General features: G+C 40.7%; 3 protein-coding genes across 3 annotated transcripts; all 3 read left to right on the top strand.

Moving 5' to 3' along the window:
- Positions 1-261: 261 nt before the first annotated feature.
- On the top strand, positions 262-7,723 carry LOC139937077 (cholinesterase-like). Its single transcript, XM_071932063.1, has 9 exons — positions 262-982; positions 1,452-1,611; positions 1,866-1,943; positions 2,269-2,387; positions 2,889-3,056; positions 3,629-3,869; positions 4,456-4,852; positions 5,065-5,219; positions 5,654-7,723. Exons 1-9 carry the CDS (start codon positions 623-625, stop codon positions 5,767-5,769), a joined length of 1,794 nt encoding a protein of 597 aa, XP_071788164.1. The 5' UTR covers positions 262-622; the 3' UTR covers positions 5,770-7,723.
- A 25-nt stretch (positions 7,724-7,748) lies between these two features.
- LOC139937076 (cholinesterase-like) lies at positions 7,749-14,243 on the top strand. Its single transcript, XM_071932062.1, has 9 exons — positions 7,749-8,180; positions 9,059-9,218; positions 9,566-9,643; positions 10,135-10,253; positions 10,529-10,696; positions 11,365-11,608; positions 12,192-12,585; positions 12,781-12,962; positions 13,199-14,243. Exons 1-9 carry the CDS (start codon positions 7,809-7,811, stop codon positions 13,315-13,317), a joined length of 1,836 nt encoding a protein of 611 aa, XP_071788163.1. The 5' UTR covers positions 7,749-7,808; the 3' UTR covers positions 13,318-14,243.
- A 956-nt stretch (positions 14,244-15,199) lies between these two features.
- Positions 15,200-21,083, top strand: LOC139937075 (cholinesterase-like). The gene is made up of 9 exons (XM_071932061.1): positions 15,200-15,904; positions 16,038-16,197; positions 16,639-16,716; positions 17,046-17,164; positions 17,440-17,607; positions 18,215-18,458; positions 18,951-19,344; positions 19,919-20,100; positions 20,588-21,083. The coding sequence occupies exons 1-9, from the start codon at positions 15,524-15,526 to the stop codon at positions 20,704-20,706; spliced, it is 1,845 nt and encodes a 614-aa protein (XP_071788162.1). The 5' UTR covers positions 15,200-15,523; the 3' UTR covers positions 20,707-21,083.
- Positions 21,084-22,772: the final 1,689 nt, after the last annotated feature.

Raw genomic sequence — 22,772 nt, 5'->3', positions numbered from 1 at the left:
CACATTGTAAACCATACGATGCTACGCAATGGAAAACAATCTCATACTTCAAAACTTTAAAATGTTCATGTACATGAATATGTTGCCCCACAATACCTTGCATGATACGCGATAATAATGGTAGAGTGCACAAAGAGGTCACTGGGTGACGAACTTGAGCGCTATTAATAGAAGCCACTATTATTAGTGGTGCGTTGTGGCAACTGTAACCAATGTTACGGCAACTCTTTCGTCCAATGGCTATTGGCTAATCAATTACCAATTCTACGGTAACAGTTATTGGTTAACGACCGTCACTTGCCTCATCTTGCATCTTGTTCTGCACACACCATGCATGGTATTCAAGTATTCAACCAACGTGAACTTTACTCACAAACGTCACCTTTCAAAGCCAAAAAAATATATTGAAGGCCATTCATTCACATGCAAATATGAGCGCGACAATGAGTTTCCAAACCTTGACATGACTCTTCAGTTTTGTGTGGGAACCGGGGCAGCTATTGTTGTGAGGCCAACAGGCTAGTTTGTAAAAGCTGCAGCCAGTTTTGAAGGAAAAGGGTTAAACTTTCGCTGACAAGCACTGAATCTGGCCCAGTTTACAACCCTCAATATACTCTCAATAATGTACTCCATCGCTGTGTCAGCCGGTATTTGGTTGGGAGTTTTTGTAGCCCTAGTAGCTTCCCAACCTCAGGTCACTGTAGAGCAGGGTGCTCTCTTTGGTACCACCGTGACTTTCCAGGAAGATGAGTTCATCAATATCACCAAGAACATCGATGTCTTCAAGGGGATACCGTTTGCAGAGCCACCCGTTGGATCGCTGCGATTCAGGGCTCCGGTAGAGAAGAGTAGTTGGGGAAGCGAGGTTTACAACGCCACGTACTTTAGATATGCTTGCATACAAGGCAGCGGTGGGCAGAATAGCATATATACGAATGAAGACTGTCTGTACCTGAATATCTACGCACCTAGTTCTAGACGTGTAAGTATGCCCTTGGTTTGCCTTGTAGGTTTTAAAGTACCACTTGTTAAGAAAACTTTTGGCCTTACGGACAGATTGAAAAGTTCCCTTTTCGCATTGTACAACATTATTCATTCATCCTTCCATGTTTTAACACACCCGGGTGAGAATTGACCGGATTCGGGGCTCTGAAATCTGAATTATTTCTGGGTCAGAGTCTGATCCAGAATCTGTGCCGAAATGACCCAGAAATGGGTAAACCTTACGCAGAATCCTACCCCAAATGACAATATTCAAAAATTCGGTTTCCGAGTCAGCAGGATCCTGAAAAGGTCAGACCCCGTTGGACCCGGAGTCCGGGTCAACTGACCCAGATTGGTAGAGTGTTGTGTTAGATATACCGCATTATCGCCAACCTTTAAAGCCTCAGACTGAGTTCAGTGACGTTTTCACTTATGTTTTGACTTTAAAAGTTGCCTTTTCATAACAGATAGAGGGCGTTCCTGTGATGGTCTGGATACACGGTGGATTGTTTTCTTTTGGTAGTGGAAGTCAACCAGGCTATGACGGAATGCCATTGGTTGCAGTCGGTGACGTCATCGTGGTCACGCTTAACTATCGCCTCGACATCTTGGGTTTTTTAAACACAGGTATCTTTTCCTATTTACTATCAACACATTCTCCTTTTTTGTTCAAAGCCGTAAAACTAAAAGGTCAAAATACCATTAGGAACACCGAAACTCCGAGTAGTTTTGCCTAAGTAATGTGTGAAATAACTCGAAACAAGTTTATTTGACTGTCGTTATGTTGCAACAGTGAAGTCCTTCTTTAGTCAATTGGCTACGATCTAAACACTCCCGGTCGGTTAAAGTAGGATTTTAACTATTTATATTTCTCCACGTAGACGATGAAGCTTCTTCAGGCAATGCAGGTCTCAAAGATCAGCAAATGGCCATGAAATGGATCAAGAATAACATTGCAGGTAGGATCACATCTTTGATGTTTATTTCTTCAAAACTAATCTTGATAATTTCCGATGTACCAAGTCACTTCAGCTATCTATGATTTGGTGGTTTATTTGCTTTACCCTGGTCCAGATGTATGACATTATAAACACTATATCGTCAGTGGTTTTACGATCCAGCACAATATGCAAATTTAAAATTAATTTTTGTTTATTCTGAAATTATTTATCCAAGTGTAGCTTTTAACAAAATTTTAACCCTAGAAACACGACATTTTGTTTGGGTATGGTGGATGTCTGAAGCATGAAGTTGTTATTTGATGTTTTATTTCTTATTTTACAGCTTTTGGTGGTGACAGTAACAGCATCACCATCTTCGGTGAGAGTGCTGGGAGTGCCAGCGTCAGTTTCCACATCCTCTCCAAGATGTCAGAAGGGTTGTTCAATCAGGCGATCATGCAGGTTCGTCTTGCCTCCTCTAATATTCCTTTTGAAAAATCCTCTTTTTTTCGTATTTTTTTAAAATCTGCTCAAACGATCCGTTGAATTTCTCAAGGATCTTGCTAAAAGACGTGCTCTCTTTTATTGAACGATGACGAGAAATCTGGTTGTAGCCGTAGCTATAACAACCAATTGAAGGTTTTTTCGAGTTTCAAAATGGCCGCCGTTTGAGTGTGACGACTTCACGGAATTGTGCACACGCTTACATGCCAGATCGGCTATTCTGTCAGTATATCATGAATGTCGTATCTGATTTGTTGTATAAACGTCTTTCGAATAAATCAATTGGTTTATTGAAACCAGTGCCTACCTTCATCCTATTGAATAAAAGACAGTATAAACTTTGGTGTATTTGACCCTGTTTTGGGTGACACCTTTTTACCCCAAAACCCCTGTCTCTAAAATAAACTTGGTCTTGTTTTAGGACGAGAATATTGAACTCTTTCCCCTTTTTGGTTTCAGAGTGGAACTGCTTTTGCGTTCTGGGCCTTTTATGACAAGGAGGACGAAATGAAGAGCCAGGCCTTCCAGGTTGGGGCGAAACTCGGCTGCAGTGCTTCGGAGAGCGCCGCTCTTGTGGACTGCTTGAGGGAACAAGACGCCTTGGCTCTTGTAGCGGCGTCGACTGAGGTTAGACTGTTTTTGTATCATTATTATCTGGTAATAAAGAAAAATTATGCGTCCTGAGTAATCACTATAGCGAGCAAATCTCAGGAGAGCTGTATCATAATGCTGGCTTGGGGGTAACCAAACTAGAAACACTGCAGTATAACCCTACCCTTCTACGATCGGTGTTCGTAGTTCTTGTTCGTTCACTACCAGTCCTAGTATGCATAACATAGAGTCCCATCCAAAGAACGAAACAACAATAATAGTTAAGTATCTTGATAAAGGACACAAGTTAGTGTCAGATGGCCTCAAACCCACACCCTGCTGTACAGCAACACCAGAGCTCAAGTACGTGCACCTTATAGCACGACCCTCACACCAAATGATTACCAAACAGAATACTCTTTTACTGACTACAAACCCTGACACATAACAAAACAGTAGAAGCTCCTCATACAAGTGCAGGAGAATTACAAAGACCAAAAAAAAGAGAAAGCTTCATAAGTTCACAAGCACACCCACCTGAAAGTGTTGAAATTCAAAAGCAATTCCAGCTAGTGATTGTTTCTTTTTCCTTAATTCCTCTCTACCAGATACAGTTCCGAACCTGCGCCGTTGTTGATGGAGAATTCCTCTCTGACACCCCGGCCAATCTCTACTCCACCGGGCAGTACAACCACGCCAAGATTCTCCTGGGGACGAACGCAGATGAGGGGACATTGTCTGTTTTGGTCGGCCCTTACTATGAGCAGTATTTCACGTCGGAAGTGGCGCCTTTTATAAGCAGAGATGTTTTCGAACTTGGTCTGAGTCAACACCTCAATTACGCGTTTGGTAAGTCTGAACATTTACTTACAATGAGTACATGCAGTTCTTATGGCACCAAACAAAAACTTATCAATGTGCTTTACACTATTTTTAGTCTGATCATTGTGACAATTTTCTTACAGCTGAGAGCTGCCGGGTGGTGCTCCGAAGGCCTTTTCAATACATTTACCATCGCATGTATCCGTTATATTGGTGAAGAGAAGCAATTATAGTATAGCACCTTGCCCAATCAAGAACACAAGCGTCATGTCCCGTCGTGACACGCCAATATCCAGGCAATGTTTATTTGCCTATTCATAAATATAACGTAGCTTGGTACAACAAGTATCAAAACCCTCACAAAATAACCTTTACTTTGTCAAAAGGCGAACCCAACTTGCTAATAAACTTAACTTACAGTGTTTAAAAGAATAAAAGGTATACATTCAAGAGACTTATTAAGGGAGTCGATTTTGAAGAGCTGTCTGCTTGGTGACGCTTGGTGGCCTACTATTTTGCGAAAATCCCACAAACTCCCTTGCAATATTTTGTTGTCACTTATTGTTCTCAGACTCAACTTTGCAAATTTGATCTGATTAATTTGTTCACACAGGTCCAGAACACGATCCCATTCTTGCCGATACGTTCAGAATGCAATACATCGACTGGTCACAGGCCGACAACGAGACTGCCGATTACTTCAATGCGCTTGTTGAGCTCAACGGAGACTCTGCATTCGTGTGCCCAACTGACCGGGTTGCTCGCATTCACGCCCAAGAAGGCGGTACTGTCTTTCTGTATCAGATGACGCAAGTCCCTACCGTGTCTATTTATAACGTGGGTGGTGTGCAACCGGGATGGTTAGGAGCGACTCACACCGAGGATATACCGTTCGTATTCGGCAGAGTGTTCGACCCCGAGCTTTTCTATTTGTCTCCCTTTGTGCCTGATCCCGAGAAAGCACTTTCTGTCAAATTTATGGAATACTGGACCAACTTTGCTAAGACTGGGTAAGAAAAGCTTCCGAGCGTGTGTCTTACTTATTTCGTATTCATTTGTATTTAATCTAACCATTAGAACTGCTATTCTATTCCATTATATTCTACTGCAGAAGTATTTGTCACTGTGTCTCCTTTCCCCGTGTGAACAAAAGTATTCTCCCAATGATGCACCAACAAGATTATATCCTCAAGTCTTACAATCATACTTTCTTTTACCACAGAAACCCTGTATCAGCAAACGATATGTGGCCGGAATTTACCATCCCAGAGTTGAGATACAAAGAGCTCAACGTTAACATGGCAACAGGACGCGCCCTCAAGAGTAACCAGTGTCATTTCTCGAACACTTATCTGATGCAGCTACAGACCATGCTTGGTAAAATGTTTTAACAAAATAAAGTACACACCAAAAATAATGGCACCTCTGTCCAATGATTTTACAATTCTATGATTATTGGTAGGGTTGAAAACAGTTATGGTGGCAAACAGAGCTGTACATTGAGAGAGTTGCGACATAGAGGAACCAGTTTTCTTTAGTCATGTGGTTGACGGGTACCATTAATTTGGTCCAAAGGCAACACAACCCAGTGTGCAGTCTAGTCTGGCACCCTGAGTATGTGTTACTTTGTTAATCGAATATGGCTTCTAATCGCAAGTTATAGCAAATCTTACCATACATACATAGCTCTGGTGACTAATTCTATAGCAGTGCACCCTTAACCATTATTTCTCACAACTATCACTGGCCTTAGGCTACATTTGTTCACTTAGTTTGGTCATTTAAATTAATTTAAACGGTTTTTATTTCAGCAAATATTGAAGCTACAGAACGGGAGTGGAAAGAGTCATTCTACACCTGGAAATACACAGACATGGCCGACTGGAGAGAGCAGTTCAACCAGTACAAAGCACTAACCGGCAATTGATTGCACATAAAGCCGCACAGTAGAAGCCGCACAGTAGAAGCCCCTTTAATAATTTGATGTCCTCAATTGATTCCTCATTAAACTAAACATATTTTAATTGTTTATTAGTAAATCATGTTTACTATTCTTTTCTCGCAAAATGCCATGTTACGTCATCAATTGGAGCTCAGTTGACATCAAAGTATTGCCATTTTGACGCATGTCAGCAACGGTAGAAGTGTTTCTATAGTTTTTTATATTTTGAGGTTGGGGCAAACGTTTTGATTGAGTGTTACAATTCAGTAGTGACACATATCAAAATTTCATTTAAATTTATAAACAAACGGATTATTAACAAGTTTATGTATAGCATTGCAGTTGAAAAGTTTTCGCTCTAAGTGATTCAAACTCAAAATTCACCCGATCACGTGGGGCCTGACTATTTTTCGGTCAAAATGACCAAGAGGATGTGTCAATAATGACCAACAACTGACGCAGAATTCCAGTCACAATCTCCCTTTTTTCACAAGTTCCTGGGTCAGCCGGACCCTTGAGTGGGTCAGTCCCATGAGACCAATTCTGACCAGGGAGTCCTTAGTGTACAGACAGTAGGGAGGTGTGAAACAACAACTAGTCCGTCTTGATTCTAGAAAAAATTCACCACAACTAAATAAATTTTACCTATATGCTCGACGGTTATGTTCCAATTTATTGATTTGTACATAATGATATAGGCAGTCTGGATATAGGTTATGTAAAAAGATGAAACAAGAGACCGATACAGAAAATGGAAGTAGGTCAAGACGTGTAAAGTTAATGTGAAGCAACGGCTTTTGGCTGTTGTTATCTTGTACTATTTTGCCCCTGTCATATTTCCAAGGAGACATTTTACAAAAACTTTATTCGTATGCTCACTTGTCATGTCATGTGATATTCGAAGCATGCATGTTAAACTGTTTATTACACTTATTTACATGTCGGGGTGTGTGTGTTTTTTTAATAATTATTTGATTTTATTTATAGTTGTAGTTTTATATAGTTTATTGTATTAATATGAGAAATATATTTACCAAACTATTAGACAGAAGTATACATAAAGAACGAGGGTGTGGACCGGGATAGCTGATGTACCACCTTCTTCTTTTATGTTTTGCCCACCTAAGTGCCAACGTTCAGATGTTTCAATACTTGACAGGAAAATTCCCACGTAGAAAACTATTCCTCCAGAACTTTATAATTTATTTATTCTATATACACATTCTAGTCGCTGAGCAAACATCAAACCTTTTAAAAAAATTCAATGAATGCGTTGAATAAACAAACACCAACGATCAGGGCATGATTCAGCGTTCACAATCAAGTTCGGTGCCGGTCATTCAGCTCCACGCTCGGTGCAGCTCTGTGCTTGGTACACACTCTGTCCTTGGTAGCAAGAACATCTGACGTCACACTTCGAGGCTCGTGAATAACGCCATAGAGTGGACTCTACTAGCCTAGATTAATCTCCGAATCACCTTTCACCTACATTCATTTCACAGTCGATTCGCAGCCAAATCCTTGCAGATATGACCGAAAGTAAGCTTTTCATGTGTTTTGATTGGTCTGGGGTGATGTTTATCAGCTGCACCCACATCATCTAGGACCAATCAAAACACATATAATTATGTTAAGCTTTGTTAAAACGTCACTGCACGTTTATTTAATGATTGTATCCAATGAAATCAATGGTTCCAAAAAGCAAGTATACGTGAAACAGTGGCCAGTAGGGGGCCAGTCTGTGTGCTGGTGCTCGGCGTGCTTAGATTGATACAATACTCATACATCGTAGGGACAACCTTGTACGGAAATCCCTCAATAGAAGCGTACTAGTGTTATGACAATAGAGTTCCAGGCACGTTAATAAGCAACTTATGGCATGGTCTATTCACTGAATTTGATGATACAATATAATCCGTTTCGCAAACAAGCTTATGTCACGTTGTACAGTTTGTATGTGCAGCTTCATATTGTAACATTCCAAAAGTTGTGTTGTATGAACAAGTAGTGTTGTATGAACAAGTATGGTTGGTCAGGCTTTTCCTGTGTCGGTGGCCTTTTTCCTTGGGTTGTTGGTGGGCTTTGAAGCTTCCCAACCGCAGGTCACTGTAGAGCAAGGTCCCCTCTTTGGTACCACCGAGACTTTCCAGGAAGATGAGTTCATCAATATCACCAAAAACATCGATGTCTTCAAGGGGATACCATTTGCAGAGCCACCCGTTGGAGCGCTGCGATTCAGGGCACCGGTAGAGAAGAGTAGTTGGGGAAGCGAGGTTTACAACGCCACGTACTTCAGAGCTGCATGCGTTCAGGATTCGGCATACGTCACCCCTTATGGTTTGCAGATGGGTGAAGACTGTCTTCATGTCAACATTTACGCGCCAAATCCAAAACTTGTGAGTCTGTTTTAATACATAATCGTCTGTCACGTCATCAGGAATATAACTTTTGATAATGACTTTGTAATAAAAATGAATTATACATTGCGAGAGGTCGGTGCAGCTTTGTAAGTCTCGCGAGTATTCGATTTTTGGGGCTCCGTTTTGCGAGATTTGTTGTTCTTTAATGTGTGTTAGAAGTTATAGAACCAGAAGCTCACAATCACAACAGAGAACGTGCGTTGTGCCGGGTTTACCAGGCATTAAGCCAAATATAACCCTGATGAGGCTTTGCATGCAAGATAGTTTCTGTGCTGTCGTTCTACACCCGTTGCCCAAATCCTGACAACAACCCTCCCACCCTAACAACAATCACATACACTCAAAACCCTTTTACATACACCACCCAGGATCAGGAACATTGATTCACTGTCCCTTACCCTAATAATAAACACTACCCATACCCTTGTTCGCCTCCATATTGAAGGTTGTGGCTTCAAAAAATGCGTGTAGAATTATCAACCATTTAACTTGAATTTGCTTGGTTGTTTTGTTAAGGCCTGCATATTCTGAAAATGTATGATTGGTATTAAACATTCCCGGCTCTGACACTCTCAAGTCAGCTTGACCTGTGTCCCAGGGACCTGACCCATATCCGGTTTAATCTTGGCCTGGAAATTGATTAAAAAAAGGTTATTACCCAGATTCTGCGTCGGTTTTGACCCATTTTTGTTCCATTTTGATGGCACAAATTATTCCTGGTCATATTTTGCCTAAAAAATAGTTAGGTTCCGGTGTAACTGAATCCTGGTCACTCCCCATCAATATTTTTTTCGAGAACACTATCCCTTTCAAGTCCCTTTCAGCTATTGGTTTTGTTTTCTCTTTATTTACAGCCAGAGGGCGCTGCTGTTATGGTCTACATGCATGGCGGCGGTCTTAAAGTTGGCAGCGGATCACTCCCAGATCTCAGAAGCCAACCATTGGTTGCTATAGGTGACGTCATCTTGGTCACTTTAAACTATCGGCTGAATGTGATTGGCTTCCTAACTACAGGTGAGATCCTCAAGTTTGCTCAAATGGGATTTCCCAGTCAAAGGGGAGAAGAAGTGGAGAAAATCATAGAGCACGTATACGCCTATTTGTCATTAGAGAATAATGATAAAACCACATTGTCACTTTTTGTGTTCTTAAATGAATAAAAACAAGTAACATTTGAAGATTTTCATTGCATGAAACACAGGAAGTATAAGGAGGCCTATTACTACACTCGCTGAACTATATGTGAGTACTGGCATCACTCGAACAGAACGACTTCCGCTTTCTATGTGCTTTCAGTGGAACGATGCTACAATTAATATTTTTAATAATTTTCGTTTTTGAATGCTTATGTCGGTTGTCAGGTGATGAGGTTTCTCCAGGAAATGCCGGCCTTAAAGATCAAGCTCTTGCCCTCCAGTGGATCAAAAAGAACATAGAAGGTCAGAGTTCAATAAAGGTCAATTTAAATGTCATTTCTTTCAACATGCTTTCGTTGGTTAAGAGGTTTTTATTTCGAGAAGCGAACCACTCCTGCGCGCTGAATTGGTCTTGACTCTTTTTGCAAATAAATTTTAAAGTCTCCAATCCTCCTTAAAACCAGTCAAACATAGTTATTTTGGAACAACTTAAATTCAAACTCCTTTCCAATTTTTGTCAGGTCAACCGTTTGGAATTTTTGCTCATCCCAAAAGCACTTATCCACTTCCCACGCCAAATAGAACCAACCTTAAAGCCTAATTTTACAAAGCCTCCTCGAAGATTGAAGCATAGATTTCCCAGGTTGTGATAACTTGTCATGGTTACACATTCTATCAGTTGCACGACCCACAAAATGTTATTCAAAAAGATTTTGCTAATCATTTTAGCACATGAATTTTGGCCTGTTTAGATTAGTGCATCCAGAACAATGTCTTCCCCATTACCTTGACAGCTTTCGGTGGTGACAGTGAACGCATCACCATCTTTGGTGAGAGTGCTGGATCAAATAGCGTCAGCGCTCATCTACTGGCTAAGCAGAATGAGGGATTGTTTCATCAGGCTATAATGCAGGTACGAACATTGTTCACAGTATCCATCCAAAAAGATCGTAAAATTTGTTCAGGGAAAATATTTTTCATAACATATTTCTTTCGGTGAATACGGGAGTTCGCAACAAAGCTTGTTCAGCATCTAGATTAAGGAACAAACAACTATGAATGGTGACTTTTTCTTATTTTGTCTGAGAACATATCATCATGATAAATACTGCAAAAGTGAACTAGGAACTGGGTATCAACTTAACTGAAATACCATACATTGAGTAAGCTTTCATTTTTCATTCCCAGAGCGGAAATGTTCTAGCAGAGTGGTCCTTCCAGGAAAATCAAGATATAATGCGACAGCAAGCGTTTCTACTTGGTGCTCAATTTGGATGTACGGCTGAGGACACGACTGGTTTAGTTGAGTGTTTGCGAGAGCAAGACCCGACGGCTCTTTTCACCACGTCAGAAGAGGTATTCCCTTGATATTAAACGTTCCCCAACTGAGAAAAGAAGATTTGTTGGACCCAAATTGTCTACATACAAACTAGCTGAACCTTTATTTTAAAATTAAACTGACTTTTCCAGACCGATTTGTTTTAAAGTATGACGTCATTGGACTTCCACGGTTTTTTCACAATCCATTGAGGAATGATTTGCTAGTCAAAATTTCAAATTGAAGGTAGATTGGATGAAGTAAAACAATTGTGAAGACCCACTTTCCTCAGAATGATGTCACCAAATGTTTTGTATATTGGAAAATTCTGTACTGGAAGAGTACAAATTATTGTAATGGCAGTTTTCACCATTATTATAAAGTGAGGTTAGAGACTTGTAAGTTTTCCCCACGTGGGAAAATGAGTACATGACAGAATTTAATTTGTCATTTCCTTTGCTTATTAAGAAGACTCTCATGAAAGGCATATCCGCACATTTATGGGCTAAGTTTCACTCAGAGATGAGCAAAATAAAGGGAAAAAAATCACTTAAATCTAACAAACTATAGCACTTCATGTAGCACAGTTGAGGTAAATTTCTTGCCATAATAAACTCGATACCAAAGCTATGTTTACATCTGTGGGCATACGTTCAATTTGATGTTTGTACAACCTTTTAAGACCTTTTTGTTGCTGATTCTTCAGATAGCGTTTCTAACCGCTCTGGTTGTTGACGGTGAATACATCGAGGATAAACCTCCCATTATCTACTCCACTGGTCAGTACAACCACGTCGACATCCTTCTTGGTACAAATGCTGACGAAGGGGCGTTCATGATGCTCTATGATTCTCTGTTTTTCCCCGAGTATTTCCTCAGACCTGATCCTCCATTTGTGACTAGAGACAACTACGAGGAGATTATAAACCGGCAAGTCGAACTTTACTACGGTAAGACTCTCCCAAACTGTCAGCTTCTTTGGGTCACCTTCCTTTAAAGACACTGGACACCTTTGGTAGTATTGTCAAAGACCAGTCTTCTCACTTGGTGTATCTCAACATATGCACAAAATAACAAACCTGTAAAATTTTAAATCAATTGGTCGTCTAAGTTGCGAGATATCATTTATGGAAGAATAACACCCTTATCACCCACGAAGTTGTGTGCTTTCAGCAGATGCTTGATTTCCAGACCTCAAACTCTAATTCTGAGGTCTCGAAATCAAATTCGTGGAAAATTACGCGACGGAGGGAGCCGTTTCTCACACTGTTTTCTATCAACAGCTCTCCACTGCTTGTTACCAAGTAAGTTTTTATGCTAAAACTTATTTTGAGTAATTACCAAAAGTGTACACTACCTTTAAGGTATTGGGTCACCTCCTAAGATGGTGTCACCTTCTTAGATTGGGTCACACCATAAGGAGGGGTCATCTCAAGGTAGGGTCACCTCATTCGGTTCACCTCCTTAGTTGGGGTCACCTCCTAGGGAAAGGGTTAACTCCTCATGTATGATCACGTCTTATATTTCTTGCAGGAGGCAATACACAGATAGCAGACGCTATCAGACTGCAGTATGTCGACTGGTCCCAAGCGGACAATGTCAGCGCAGACTATTTTGAAGCAGTGAAGAACTTTTATACTGACTTTTTCTTTACGAGCTCAACCGACTTAGTTGCTCGTTACCACGTGCAAGGGGGCAACGCAGTCTACATGTACCAGATGACCCACGTCCCTAGCGCATCTTACTGGGATGTTGGAGTGGGGGTTGGGCCCGGCTGGTTGGGAGCATGTCATGCTGAGGATGTTCTCTATGTCTTCGGGGTTCCATTCATCCCGGAGGCTGCGGTCAGGCGAAATGAGTTTCAAGATGCGGAGAAAGCACTCTCTGTGAAATTCATGGAGTTCTGGACAAACTTCGTCAATACTGGGTGAGTGCCAAAAACAGAGATATAAGCACGCAAACAAATTAAACCTACAAGATTAAGAAGGACAGCCAAAGCATTGTTACAAGTTAACCATTAATGTGCCTGGAATCCTTATCATTATTTTCTATGCAGAAATTAATATTGATAGAATTGATCGCTGATGCTGTTTTGACGGTTTGGGGTTATTGTTATTTACAGGAACCCGGGAACAAAGACTCCTGGCTCTTCACCGGCCTCTGAGGACGATTACTGGCCCGAGTTCACCATTCCTGAACTCGGATACAAGGAACTCAATGTTACCATGGCGACAGGTCGCGCCCTCAAGAGTAACGAAGCTCATTTCTGGAACTCCTACGTAGTACAGCTTCAGACCATGCTGGGTAAATATACACACTCAAACACCATAATAAAAAGGGTCGTGCTACAATTCGTCTGCTTGAAATATTATTCATAAAAGTTATGAGTAAAGCTTCCCCGCGTTAGTTTTTAAAATAAAAACTTAATATGACATCACCAGGATGCACTTTGGCAAAACTCAACTTTTGTTGTTATTTTGCAGAATATGAAGCTAATGGCATAATATGTAAATGTTTGATTTATTCCTGTTTAAATGCAGCTGATATGGAGACTAGTGAGCGTGAATGGAGAGAGTCGTACAGCGCCTGGAAATACACAGACATGGCCGACTGGAGAGAGCAGTTTAACCAGTACAAATCAGCCACCGGCAACTATTGATTAACTATCGAATAACTATGGATTAATTATACCAATTATTAAATAAATCGATCAGTTACTGAACCAATAAACTCTCGAGACTTATTACCTCATTGGTAATATTACATATTTATATCTAGTTAATAATGAGTAGGGTAGAGGCCTTAGCTTTCGATCCAAACCGGACCTTCCTCAGAGGCAGTTGACTATATATAATAATATAAACAAGTTAATCCCGCGTGGTGAAGAAAGATGGACATCAAGAGAGGAGAATAAGTCATTAAATTGTGACACCACAGTTTGTTTGTCAATAACTTAATCTTAGCTCTTTGTGAAATCAAGTGCAGCCGTCGATTTCACCAAACTTTTCATAAGGACTTTAGGACAAGTTAAAGTTCCGTTTGTGTGGACGTTATGACGCATTGAACCGATCCTAAGATGGAACTTAGCGTTTCGTGAAATCGGCTGCAGAATACCTTGATGGTAAAGTAAAACTGTTCAAGAGTTTCTGCCAGAATTAAGAGATTTTACTTTCTTTTTTTTTTTACTTTAATAAATTTGTGTGATCTATTAAAGTCACCTTAAAGTGGTATCTTGTCAAAATAAAGCTTTTGTCACTAAAATATGTGTTTTAAAGGGTGGAATATGAATAAACAATTAACTAAGGTTTAAACAAAATAGTTTCGATGTTATTTACAAATTTGAAGAAGAAAAATACCGACCCGAGAATGCGCTGTTCGTGAAGTCAATCGAGGCGCGATGAAATGCATGCAGTGCCAACACACGAAAGTGACGCTTGGCTAATAAAAACATGCACTCAAAGTTGAATATCTGATTTTTTTCACGTTGGGCAAATGCTCCTTTAGGTTCGTTACGTCTTTCAGGTACCTTCTTCGACTTCCCCACTAGCTGGAAAAATTGTTGAGATGGCGTCATGTTTTAGAAAATAAATTTTCTCTACATATCAAAATGTGTAGTGTATTCCGGATTCTCGAAGCGCGACGGCTCGAAGTGTTTGCTGCACAGCGCTGGAAAAGACGTCGGACCGGACCTCTTTGCAAACTGTCCCCATCTTTAGTTGTTTTGCTGCATCCAGCAGCAATACACCCACTCGACATTGCTGGAAAAATGCAAGGAAAACAAACTTGTTAGAAACGTACAAACTCACGACTAGGACTTGAATGTACTTGCACGTACGTGTGTTCGATGTTCGATCGAGGCAAAGTCTGCCTCGATTTACGTCACAAAGGGGGTTGCTGGAGTCACCCTTAACAACTTTATTTTATACATTTAAATCGTTAAAAACAATTACAAAAATTCTTTATTGTTCAGAAACATATACTTTGATGTACTTTGATGACCCCGCAAAAAGATGTGTCACTTTTTATCTGTGTAAATTCTTTACAAAAGCTTGCTTGCTAAAATTATATTAATGGAAGTGAACATCCTAGGGAATAATTTTCATGACTCCTTTGATAATTAGAATATAAAAAATGAATGTTGATGAGTGTAATGGTGACAATTTTTTCACGAGTTGATAGAGTGTTCTTTTCAACGAGGGTGAGCTGAGCTGGGTGGAACTTTCCATCTTTCAACGAATAAAAATATTCTCACTATTGCAAGAATGAAAACATTTCATATTTCAATATATACAATATCCAAGTGGATCCTTGTAATTTTGATTGACTATACAGCTTTCAAAACAAGGCATTTATTTGGGACATAATGTGGTGTGTTTGATACACGCCTAAATCAATAGAACACATCGGATGGAACGTAAAATGCACGGTGATGAGTGACGTAGCGTTACAGTAGTAACTGTTATATAAAATCCATAAAACCGAAACATGTGAGGTGTATATTGCATACCGGTTACCCGCATTACACTCCTCTGCTCCACTGGAAACGTGAAGGTTTGTGCCAGCAGTAACAATAATGTGTTTCCTCTGAAGTAAAGGATAGTTCAAACCCCTTCCGTGGTCCTTTCTGTTATGTTGCTTGTTTGTACATGGTACTAGTAGACGTTTGAATTTGAATAAACAAACATCAACGACCAGTTCATGATTCAGGCGTCACAATCGTTTTCGCAAACAAGCTTATTATGTCATGGTGGTATTAAAAAGAACCTTCCATTCTTATAACAAACAGAACGATAAACTGGAGGTGTTGTGCACGGTGTGCGATTTCTTTTGGTAGCATTATAAAATTTGTGTTTAATTGTACAAGTATGGTTGTATTTGGTCAGGCTATACCCGTGTCGGCGGCCTTTTTCCTTGGGTTGTTGGTGGGCTTCGTAGACTCCGAACAACCTCAGGTCACTGTAGAGCAGGGTGCCCTCTTTGGTACCACCGAGACTTTCCAGGAAGATGAGTTCATCAATATCACAAAGAACATCGATGTCTTCAAGGGGGTACCGTTTGCAGAGCCACCCGTTGGAGCGCTGCGATTCAGGGCACCGGTAGAGAAGAGTAGTTGGGGAAGCGAGGTTTACAACGCCACGTACTTCAGAGATGCGTGCATACAGAATCCGGACGGAGTTTTTCCATACGGCTTGCAGATGAGTGAAGACTGTCTTCATGTCAACATTTACGCGCCAAATCCAAAACTTGTAAGTCTGTTTTCAAAACGAATGTCTTTGCATGTTGTGTCATTAGATGGCGGAGGTTTTCACAATGATTTTGAAGTGAATTGCGAGAGGTCACTGTAGCTGTGATATCTCTCATTGTTTCGTCTATTTGCAGCCTGAGGGTGCTGCCGTGATGGTCTACATGCATGGTGGCGGTCTCAGATCCGGCAGCGGATCACTCCCAGATCTAAGAAGCACACCATTGGTTGCTATAGGTGACGTCATCTTGGTCACCATCAACTATCGGGTGAATGTATTTGGCTTCCTAACCACAGGTGAGATCCCCAAATTTGCTTAAAGGGCCATTGGTGGTCTCCATGAAGTTTCATTTGTTTTTTTTGTTGCTCGGTGGTAAAATAATACTTGTGTGTCTAAGTTCTCAATGGAGAGGAAAAAGAACTTGGCTGCTTGTTCACTGAGCTGTTAATAGACCGTTGTCATGATGCCTCCATCTGGGTAATAATCCTCATATCAAATAGCAATAATGTATGCTAATAATCATTTTGCAAATAGCGACCAGACTATTTTGTTCTTCCAGCCTCGGTTTGGTTATATTGATATTAAATGGGAGAAATTCAAGATGGCTGCATCGTGATAAAGGTACTCTATACTGCATCAAGTTACTGCTAGACTCTCTCTATTTCTTAGGTGTAATGGAAGCTACAGTTCTTCTTGATACGATATTTCGTTTTTTAATGTTCAATGTCGGTTTTCAGGTGATGAGGTTTCTCCTGGAAATGCCGGCCTTAAAGATCAAGCTATTGCCCTCCAATGGATCAAAAGGAACATAGAAGGTCAGAGTTTAAAGGAACACGTTGCCTTAAAATAATTATCCACACAAGTATCATTCGAAATTGCACGGTTTTCCTTTTACGTCGCGAACTAACACGGTCGGCCATTTTGTGGAGTCAATTTTGGACTCATTAACCAACTCGCCCGATCAAAGGCAACAGTGTTCCTTTAATATAGGTCACTTTAATGTCATTTCTTTTAAAAGGCTATCGTTGATCAGATTATTTGTCGAACGAGTATAAAGTTATCCAGTGACCTATAGCCTGGGCCGAATTTCTGTCACGCCCTCTCTCTCGTTTCAATGCCTCACAGCTTCTCATTTCAATAACAGCTTTTGGAGGAGATAATGATCGCATCACTATCTTCGGTACGAGTGCTGGATCACAAAGCGTTAGTGCTCATCTACTGGCCAAGCAGAATGAGGGGCTGTTCCATCAAGCTATAATGCAGGTACGAACATTGTTCAAGTATCATTTCAAAGACATTACCCGTTTGTTTACAAAATTCAAACAACTCGTCAATGAAACCCCCAAAAAATTAAGAACGCTCTGATTAAAAAATGAACAAGAAAATAGGGGCATCATCCACTTGAATATCATACTTTGAGTGAGTTTTCTTTCAATGTGAATATATAATTAGGGTAAATATACAACAAAATTGAACTGTGAACTGGGTCTCATCACGGGAGTATCATACATCGAGTGAGTTTTCTTTTTCCTCTGCAGAGCGGAAATGTTCTTGCCGAATCGCTCTTCCAGGAAAATCAAGATATAATGCGACAGCAAGCGTTTCAACTTGGTGCTCAATTTGGATGTACGGCTGAAGACACGACTGGTTTACTTGAGTGTTTGCGAGAGCAAGACCCGACGGCTCTTTTCACCACGTCAGAAGGGGTATTCCCGTGACATTAGACGTTCCCCAATTGCAAAAACAACTGAACCTTTATTTTTTTAGTTCCAGCACTAGGTTACAATGTGTCATGGGGCCAATTTGACAAACAGTTAAGACTGGTGTCCATTCGATTTTTAAACTTCTGTGTACAAATTTGAAACATTTAAATCTCCAATCTTATCAATGCTGTGCACATTTAAAGACATTGGACACAATTGGTAATTGTCAAAGACTAGCCTTCGCAGTTGGTTTATGTCAACATATGCATAAAATAACAAACCTGTGAAAATTTGAGCTCAATCGGTCATCGAACTTGCGAGATAATAATGAAAGAAGAAACAAAATTGTCATATGAAGTTGTGTGCGTTTATATGGTTTATTTCGAGACCTCAAGTTCTAAATCTGAGATCTCAAAATCAAAATCGTGGAAAATTACTTCTTTCTCGAAAACTATGGCACTTCATCAGAGGGAGCCGTTTCTCACAATGTTTTATACCACCAACCTCTCCCCATTCCCGTTACCAAGTAAGGTTTTATGCTAATAAATATTTTGAGTAATTACCAATAGTGTCCACTACCTTTAACAGCTTTTTGTTAATGATTCTTCAGATAGCGTTTCAACCTTCTCTGGTTGTTGACGGTGAATATATAGAGGACACACCTTCCAATCTGTACTCCACTGGTCAGTACAACCACGTCGACATCCTTCTAGGGACAAATGCTGACGAAGGGACGTTCACCATGCTCTTCAACCCTCTATTTTTCCCCGAGTATTTCCTCAGTACAGATCCTCCTTTCGTGTCTAAGGAAAACTACGAGCAAATCATAAACCGACAAGTCGATATTTTCTACGGTAAGACTTTCCTACACTGTCATCTCCGTAAAGCAGGGTCACCTCCTAAAGCAGGGTCATATCCTAAGGGAGGGTCATATCCTGAAGTAGGGTCACCTTCTGAAAAAGGGTCATATTTTAAAAGTATAATGTCATCTTCTTAGATAGGGTCACCTCCTAATTAATGTTCATAACCTCAGTAAGGGCACCTAGTTAGGTAGGGTCGCTTACCTATTACTATGTTTATGGCACTTGACAATGTTTCCACATGCAAACCGTCACTTCACAATGATTTCAGACAGCTTTCTTGTTGAGACACATGGAGATTGCACTTTCTGTTTTTATTTAGTTTTGATCAGAAGGAAAAGGGAAACCTTCTACAATACTCTCTCGAGAAAAAAGGTATCTTTCATGCCCTTGAATGGTACAATGCCACTGTTTTTGTAGGCAGAGGTTACTTGGTCTATAAAGATTCTTTTTTAAAGAAAATCAAAACAAATGAATTTCTTGCAGGAGCCAATACACAGATAGCAGACGCTATCAGACTGCAGTATGTCGACTGGTCTCAAGCCGACAATGCCAGCGCAGACTATTTTGAAGCAGTGAAGAACTTTAATACTGACTTTTTATTTGCGAGCTCAACCGACTTAGTTGCTCGCTACCACGCCCAGGGAGGTAATGCCGTCTTCATGTACCAGATGACCCACGTCACTAGCGTGTCTATCAGGGATGTTGCCGTGGGAGTCGGGCCTGGCTGGATGGGGGCAGGTCATGCTGAGGATGTTCTGTATGTCTTCGGGGTTCCATTCATCCCGGAGGCTGCGGTCAGGCGATCGGAGTTGCAAGATGCGGAGAAAGCACTCTCTGTGAAATTCATGGAGTTTTGGACAAACTTCGCCAATACTGGGTAAGTGCAGCTTAAGTGAGTAAATGATATGAAGATAGCTCCTGGCCGAAGTCAATAAAGGTTTGAAATTTGTGATACTGAGTCTAAGAAGGATATCAGATGGTTCAGATCATTTGAAAGCTTTACAAAAAATAACACATGATAGAAAAGGTACTGTTGGAAACTATACGATGGTGTACGCGAGTGTGTGGAATCCGATGGTGCTGCACTACATGATATTAGACCCTGTGTGGATTTCACAAACAGTTAGGACTAGTCTTATCTCAACTCAGGACGAGTTACTCGTCCTAACTTAAGACTAGCTATGCACTTTTTAAATCTCTTAGGACTAGTCCTATAAAGTTAGGACTTGTCCTAACTGTTTGTTTTGCTAACCGGTAGTGTTAGTGCGCAAGCGCGATGTATACAATTAATTACAAAGTTCATGGAAAAAAATTCAATCGGTCCTGGCCGAATGTCATAGCTCTGCTTATAAGAACCAACATTATTATTAGCTCAGCACAAAAAAATTACGTTTTAACAGAATAACGTTAAGTTTGATCATTGACGGTTGTGATCTTTCTGCTTTATACAGAAACCCAGGAACAAAGACTCCTGGCTCTTCACCGGCCTTTGAGGACGATTACTGGCCCGAGTTCACCATTCCTGGACTCGGATACAAGGAGCTCAATGTTACCATGGCGACAGGTCGCGCCCTCAAGAGTAACGAGGCTCATTTCTGGAACTCCTACGTAGTACAACTTCAGACCATGCTGGGTAAATATACACACTCAAACGCAGAGATGTGCTTTTCTTCGGGAGTGTAGAAAAGTTTCGAGAGTTTAAGATCTCAAAATTATTGTTCATGAATTATACAATAATAATAATGGGGTCTTAAACAGCACACGTATCCACCAACGATGTATTCAAGAATCAAAGAGAAACACATTCTACTGATGACGAGCAGAGTACACTGTTCGAAACGTCGAGACCAAACCGGCTCTTTTCAGAGCCAACACTCACACAAAAGAGATTTACACATGGTTGTACCCGTAAGTTTACTATAACCTATAGTTTCTTCCTAGAAACACTTTTGTTTACAACAAAATCATAATGTTTACAAGGTGACTACAGCGTATTGACCACCCACTCCCATAAACACTGCGGCAAACTGATAAGTGTATTCCTGGGTTTATTTGGCGTACACTACACAACACACAAGACAACGCATTTTAATGTTTGATTTATTCCTGTTTAAATGCAGCTGATATGGAGACTAGTGAGCGTGAATGGAGAGAGTCGTACAGCGCCTGGAAGTACACAGACATGGCCGACTGGAGAGAGCAGTTCAACCAGTATAAAGCACAGACCGGCAACTATTAATCAACTATCGAACAGTCCATTATTAATTAAATAATTATTGAAACAGTGTTGATTTAACAAACTATAATGAGGATTGGTAATGGGGTCTATAACATACGATTTATTTTTGTTAAGCTTTTCAATAAAAGTAGAAACATGCAAATCCAGTGTGGTGTGGGTGAGTGTGAGTAGGTACACATTAAAACCGGGGACCTACAACAAAAGATGAAAATAGGGTCCACTGTTCGAGAAACGTGTACAAAACCAATGAGAGCTGTTGCTAAAACAAACAAATGAAAGACAATAGGGGGTCCACGGTTGCAGCTCAAACGTCAAATTGTGTTGGAATTTAGTTCAATAGTAAAGCCTCTTTAAACAAAAACTTCTTTCAGCACGTATGGGGGACCCACATCAAGTGACCGGCAATTTTGGAGTTTCTGAAAATCATTTAAGTTTCAGTGATGTCCGTTTATGAATGCTGCAACCAGAGACGCAGTTGGTACCCACTGCCACCTCACACAAAAAGGGGATTGCTTTGGTGGTCTTGATGAAAACGACGTAACAGTTGTTTTACTATTTTTTACCGAGCAGGCATTCCATTCAACCGCTCCTCAGGTAACCTTTACTATCTCGTGTCTCCTATACCAGAATTTATATTACAAAACCACTATTTATGAACCTACTGAGCCCTTTTCACACTACTCTGTTCACCGGGGTTGACCCCGGGAAATAACGGTCGGCCTTTTCACACAGTGGTCGCTTAACCCCGGTCTGACCCCGGTCTGACCCGGCACATTGGCATACCCCGGGGAAAAGCCAACCCCTGCTCTAAGCGTTAAAACCCCGGGGTATTCTTAAAAAGTGCAAGCGGAACCCGGCGTAGGGACACAGTGTGAAAGTGCACCAGGGTTAAACTGTGGGGTAAATCAGTCCCGGACCTCCCCGTGGCTGTATTCCACGGGTATAAGAAACACAGTGTGAACAGGGCTTTTGAATCCCTTTATTTCACCTCTTCCGGTCATTTTTAATAACATTCCACTCTTGAAAAACACAATGAGTCTGTTTAATGGTAAAAACTTAACATAGTCACCCAACCGGAACAGTCAGCTTCATGGCGTTGGTATCTTCACATCGTGGTGAATGATGTAGACCTACCTGCCTGCTTTGGTTAAGGTAAGGCATTAGGTACAACAACAATTTAGACATGCACAAGATTTTGAGATCATAGGCAGGCCTACATGTCATGATGCATATACAGTGCTGCATGCTATGGATTCTTACTTTAATTGGTTACTTAATTGCGCCAACGTAGGCCCTACATGTAATTCTGTTCATTTCTTGCACCATAAAAATTTAGACATGCACAAGATTTAAAGATCATATTTTAAGTGTAGGTAGCCAACACATATATGCAGTGCTGCATGCTATGGGTTCTCACACTAATTGGCTACTTAATTGCGCCAAGTTGACTAAACGTAGGCCCTACATGTAATTCTGTTCATTTCTTGCACCATAGTTTCAGCGTTAGGAATCGCTTTAAACATTGGCAATAAACCTGGATGTGTGGCACAATTGTAGGTCTATAGATTTTAAAACCCATAATACAACGATGGTCTATGAACAGTAGAAATAAGACCAGACCATGCCAGTCCCCATGGCTTTGTCCATCATACCTGAAATGTGACATTTTGTGTGCCCTAAAGTCGGCAGAGGGCGCTATAATTAAAATCGTCCGTAGTCCGCCAAACAAAGCGTTTACTATTCCCCCGTCAGGGATCCATACATTGAGGGCGTGTGGATGTAGTTGAGTTCTACTCATGTTTAATTTTACAAATAGAAGATCAGAAACTGACTAATATAATGAGCGTTAAAATACAAAGACAATAATTTTTCAGAGCATAACTTAATGATTTAGCCTGAACCCTTTTGATAGGACGATACTGTGCAAACACTATTGCTGTTGAAAACGGGACACGACGTGATAAAGTTGTTCATGGTTCTCACTGTGGCAAATTGGCCACACACGTCCCTGTAATTACATGATAATGATAGATACTTAGTTTATTTGTGTAAGCTGTAGCCTGGTT

This window comes from Asterias amurensis, chromosome 5 (assembly GCF_032118995.1).
Source record: "Asterias amurensis chromosome 5, ASM3211899v1".
NCBI lineage: Eukaryota > Metazoa > Echinodermata > Asteroidea > Forcipulatida > Asteriidae > Asterias > Asterias amurensis.
This window is presented reverse-complemented; position numbering and strand designations above follow the sequence as displayed.

What these genes read in the sequence shown, in the direction of transcription:
- LOC139937077 (XM_071932063.1), top strand. Translation starts at nt 623, where the DNA reads ATGTACTCCATCGCTGTGTCAGCCGGTATTTGGTTGGGAGTTTTTGTA. An exon ending in CTTGGGTTTTTTAAACACAG is followed by an intron (nt 1,612 to 1,865) that starts GTATCTTTTCCT and finishes TTCTCCACGTAG; the next exon opens with ACGATGAAGCTTCTTCAGGC. An exon ending in GATCAAGAATAACATTGCAG is followed by an intron (nt 1,944 to 2,268) that starts GTAGGATCACAT and finishes CTTATTTTACAG; the next exon opens with CTTTTGGTGGTGACAGTAAC.
- LOC139937076 (XM_071932062.1), top strand. Translation starts at nt 7,809, where the DNA reads ATGGTTGGTCAGGCTTTTCCTGTGTCGGTGGCCTTTTTCCTTGGGTTG. An exon ending in GATTGGCTTCCTAACTACAG is followed by an intron (nt 9,219 to 9,565) that starts GTGAGATCCTCA and finishes GTCGGTTGTCAG; the next exon opens with GTGATGAGGTTTCTCCAGGA. An exon ending in ACAGCTTCAGACCATGCTGG is followed by an intron (nt 12,963 to 13,198) that starts GTAAATATACAC and finishes GTTTAAATGCAG; the next exon opens with CTGATATGGAGACTAGTGAG.
- LOC139937075 (XM_071932061.1), top strand. Translation starts at nt 15,524, where the DNA reads ATGGTTGTATTTGGTCAGGCTATACCCGTGTCGGCGGCCTTTTTCCTT. An exon ending in ACGCGCCAAATCCAAAACTT is followed by an intron (nt 15,905 to 16,037) that starts GTAAGTCTGTTT and finishes GTCTATTTGCAG; the next exon opens with CCTGAGGGTGCTGCCGTGAT. An exon ending in ACAAGTCGATATTTTCTACG is followed by an intron (nt 18,459 to 18,950) that starts GTAAGACTTTCC and finishes AATTTCTTGCAG; the next exon opens with GAGCCAATACACAGATAGCA.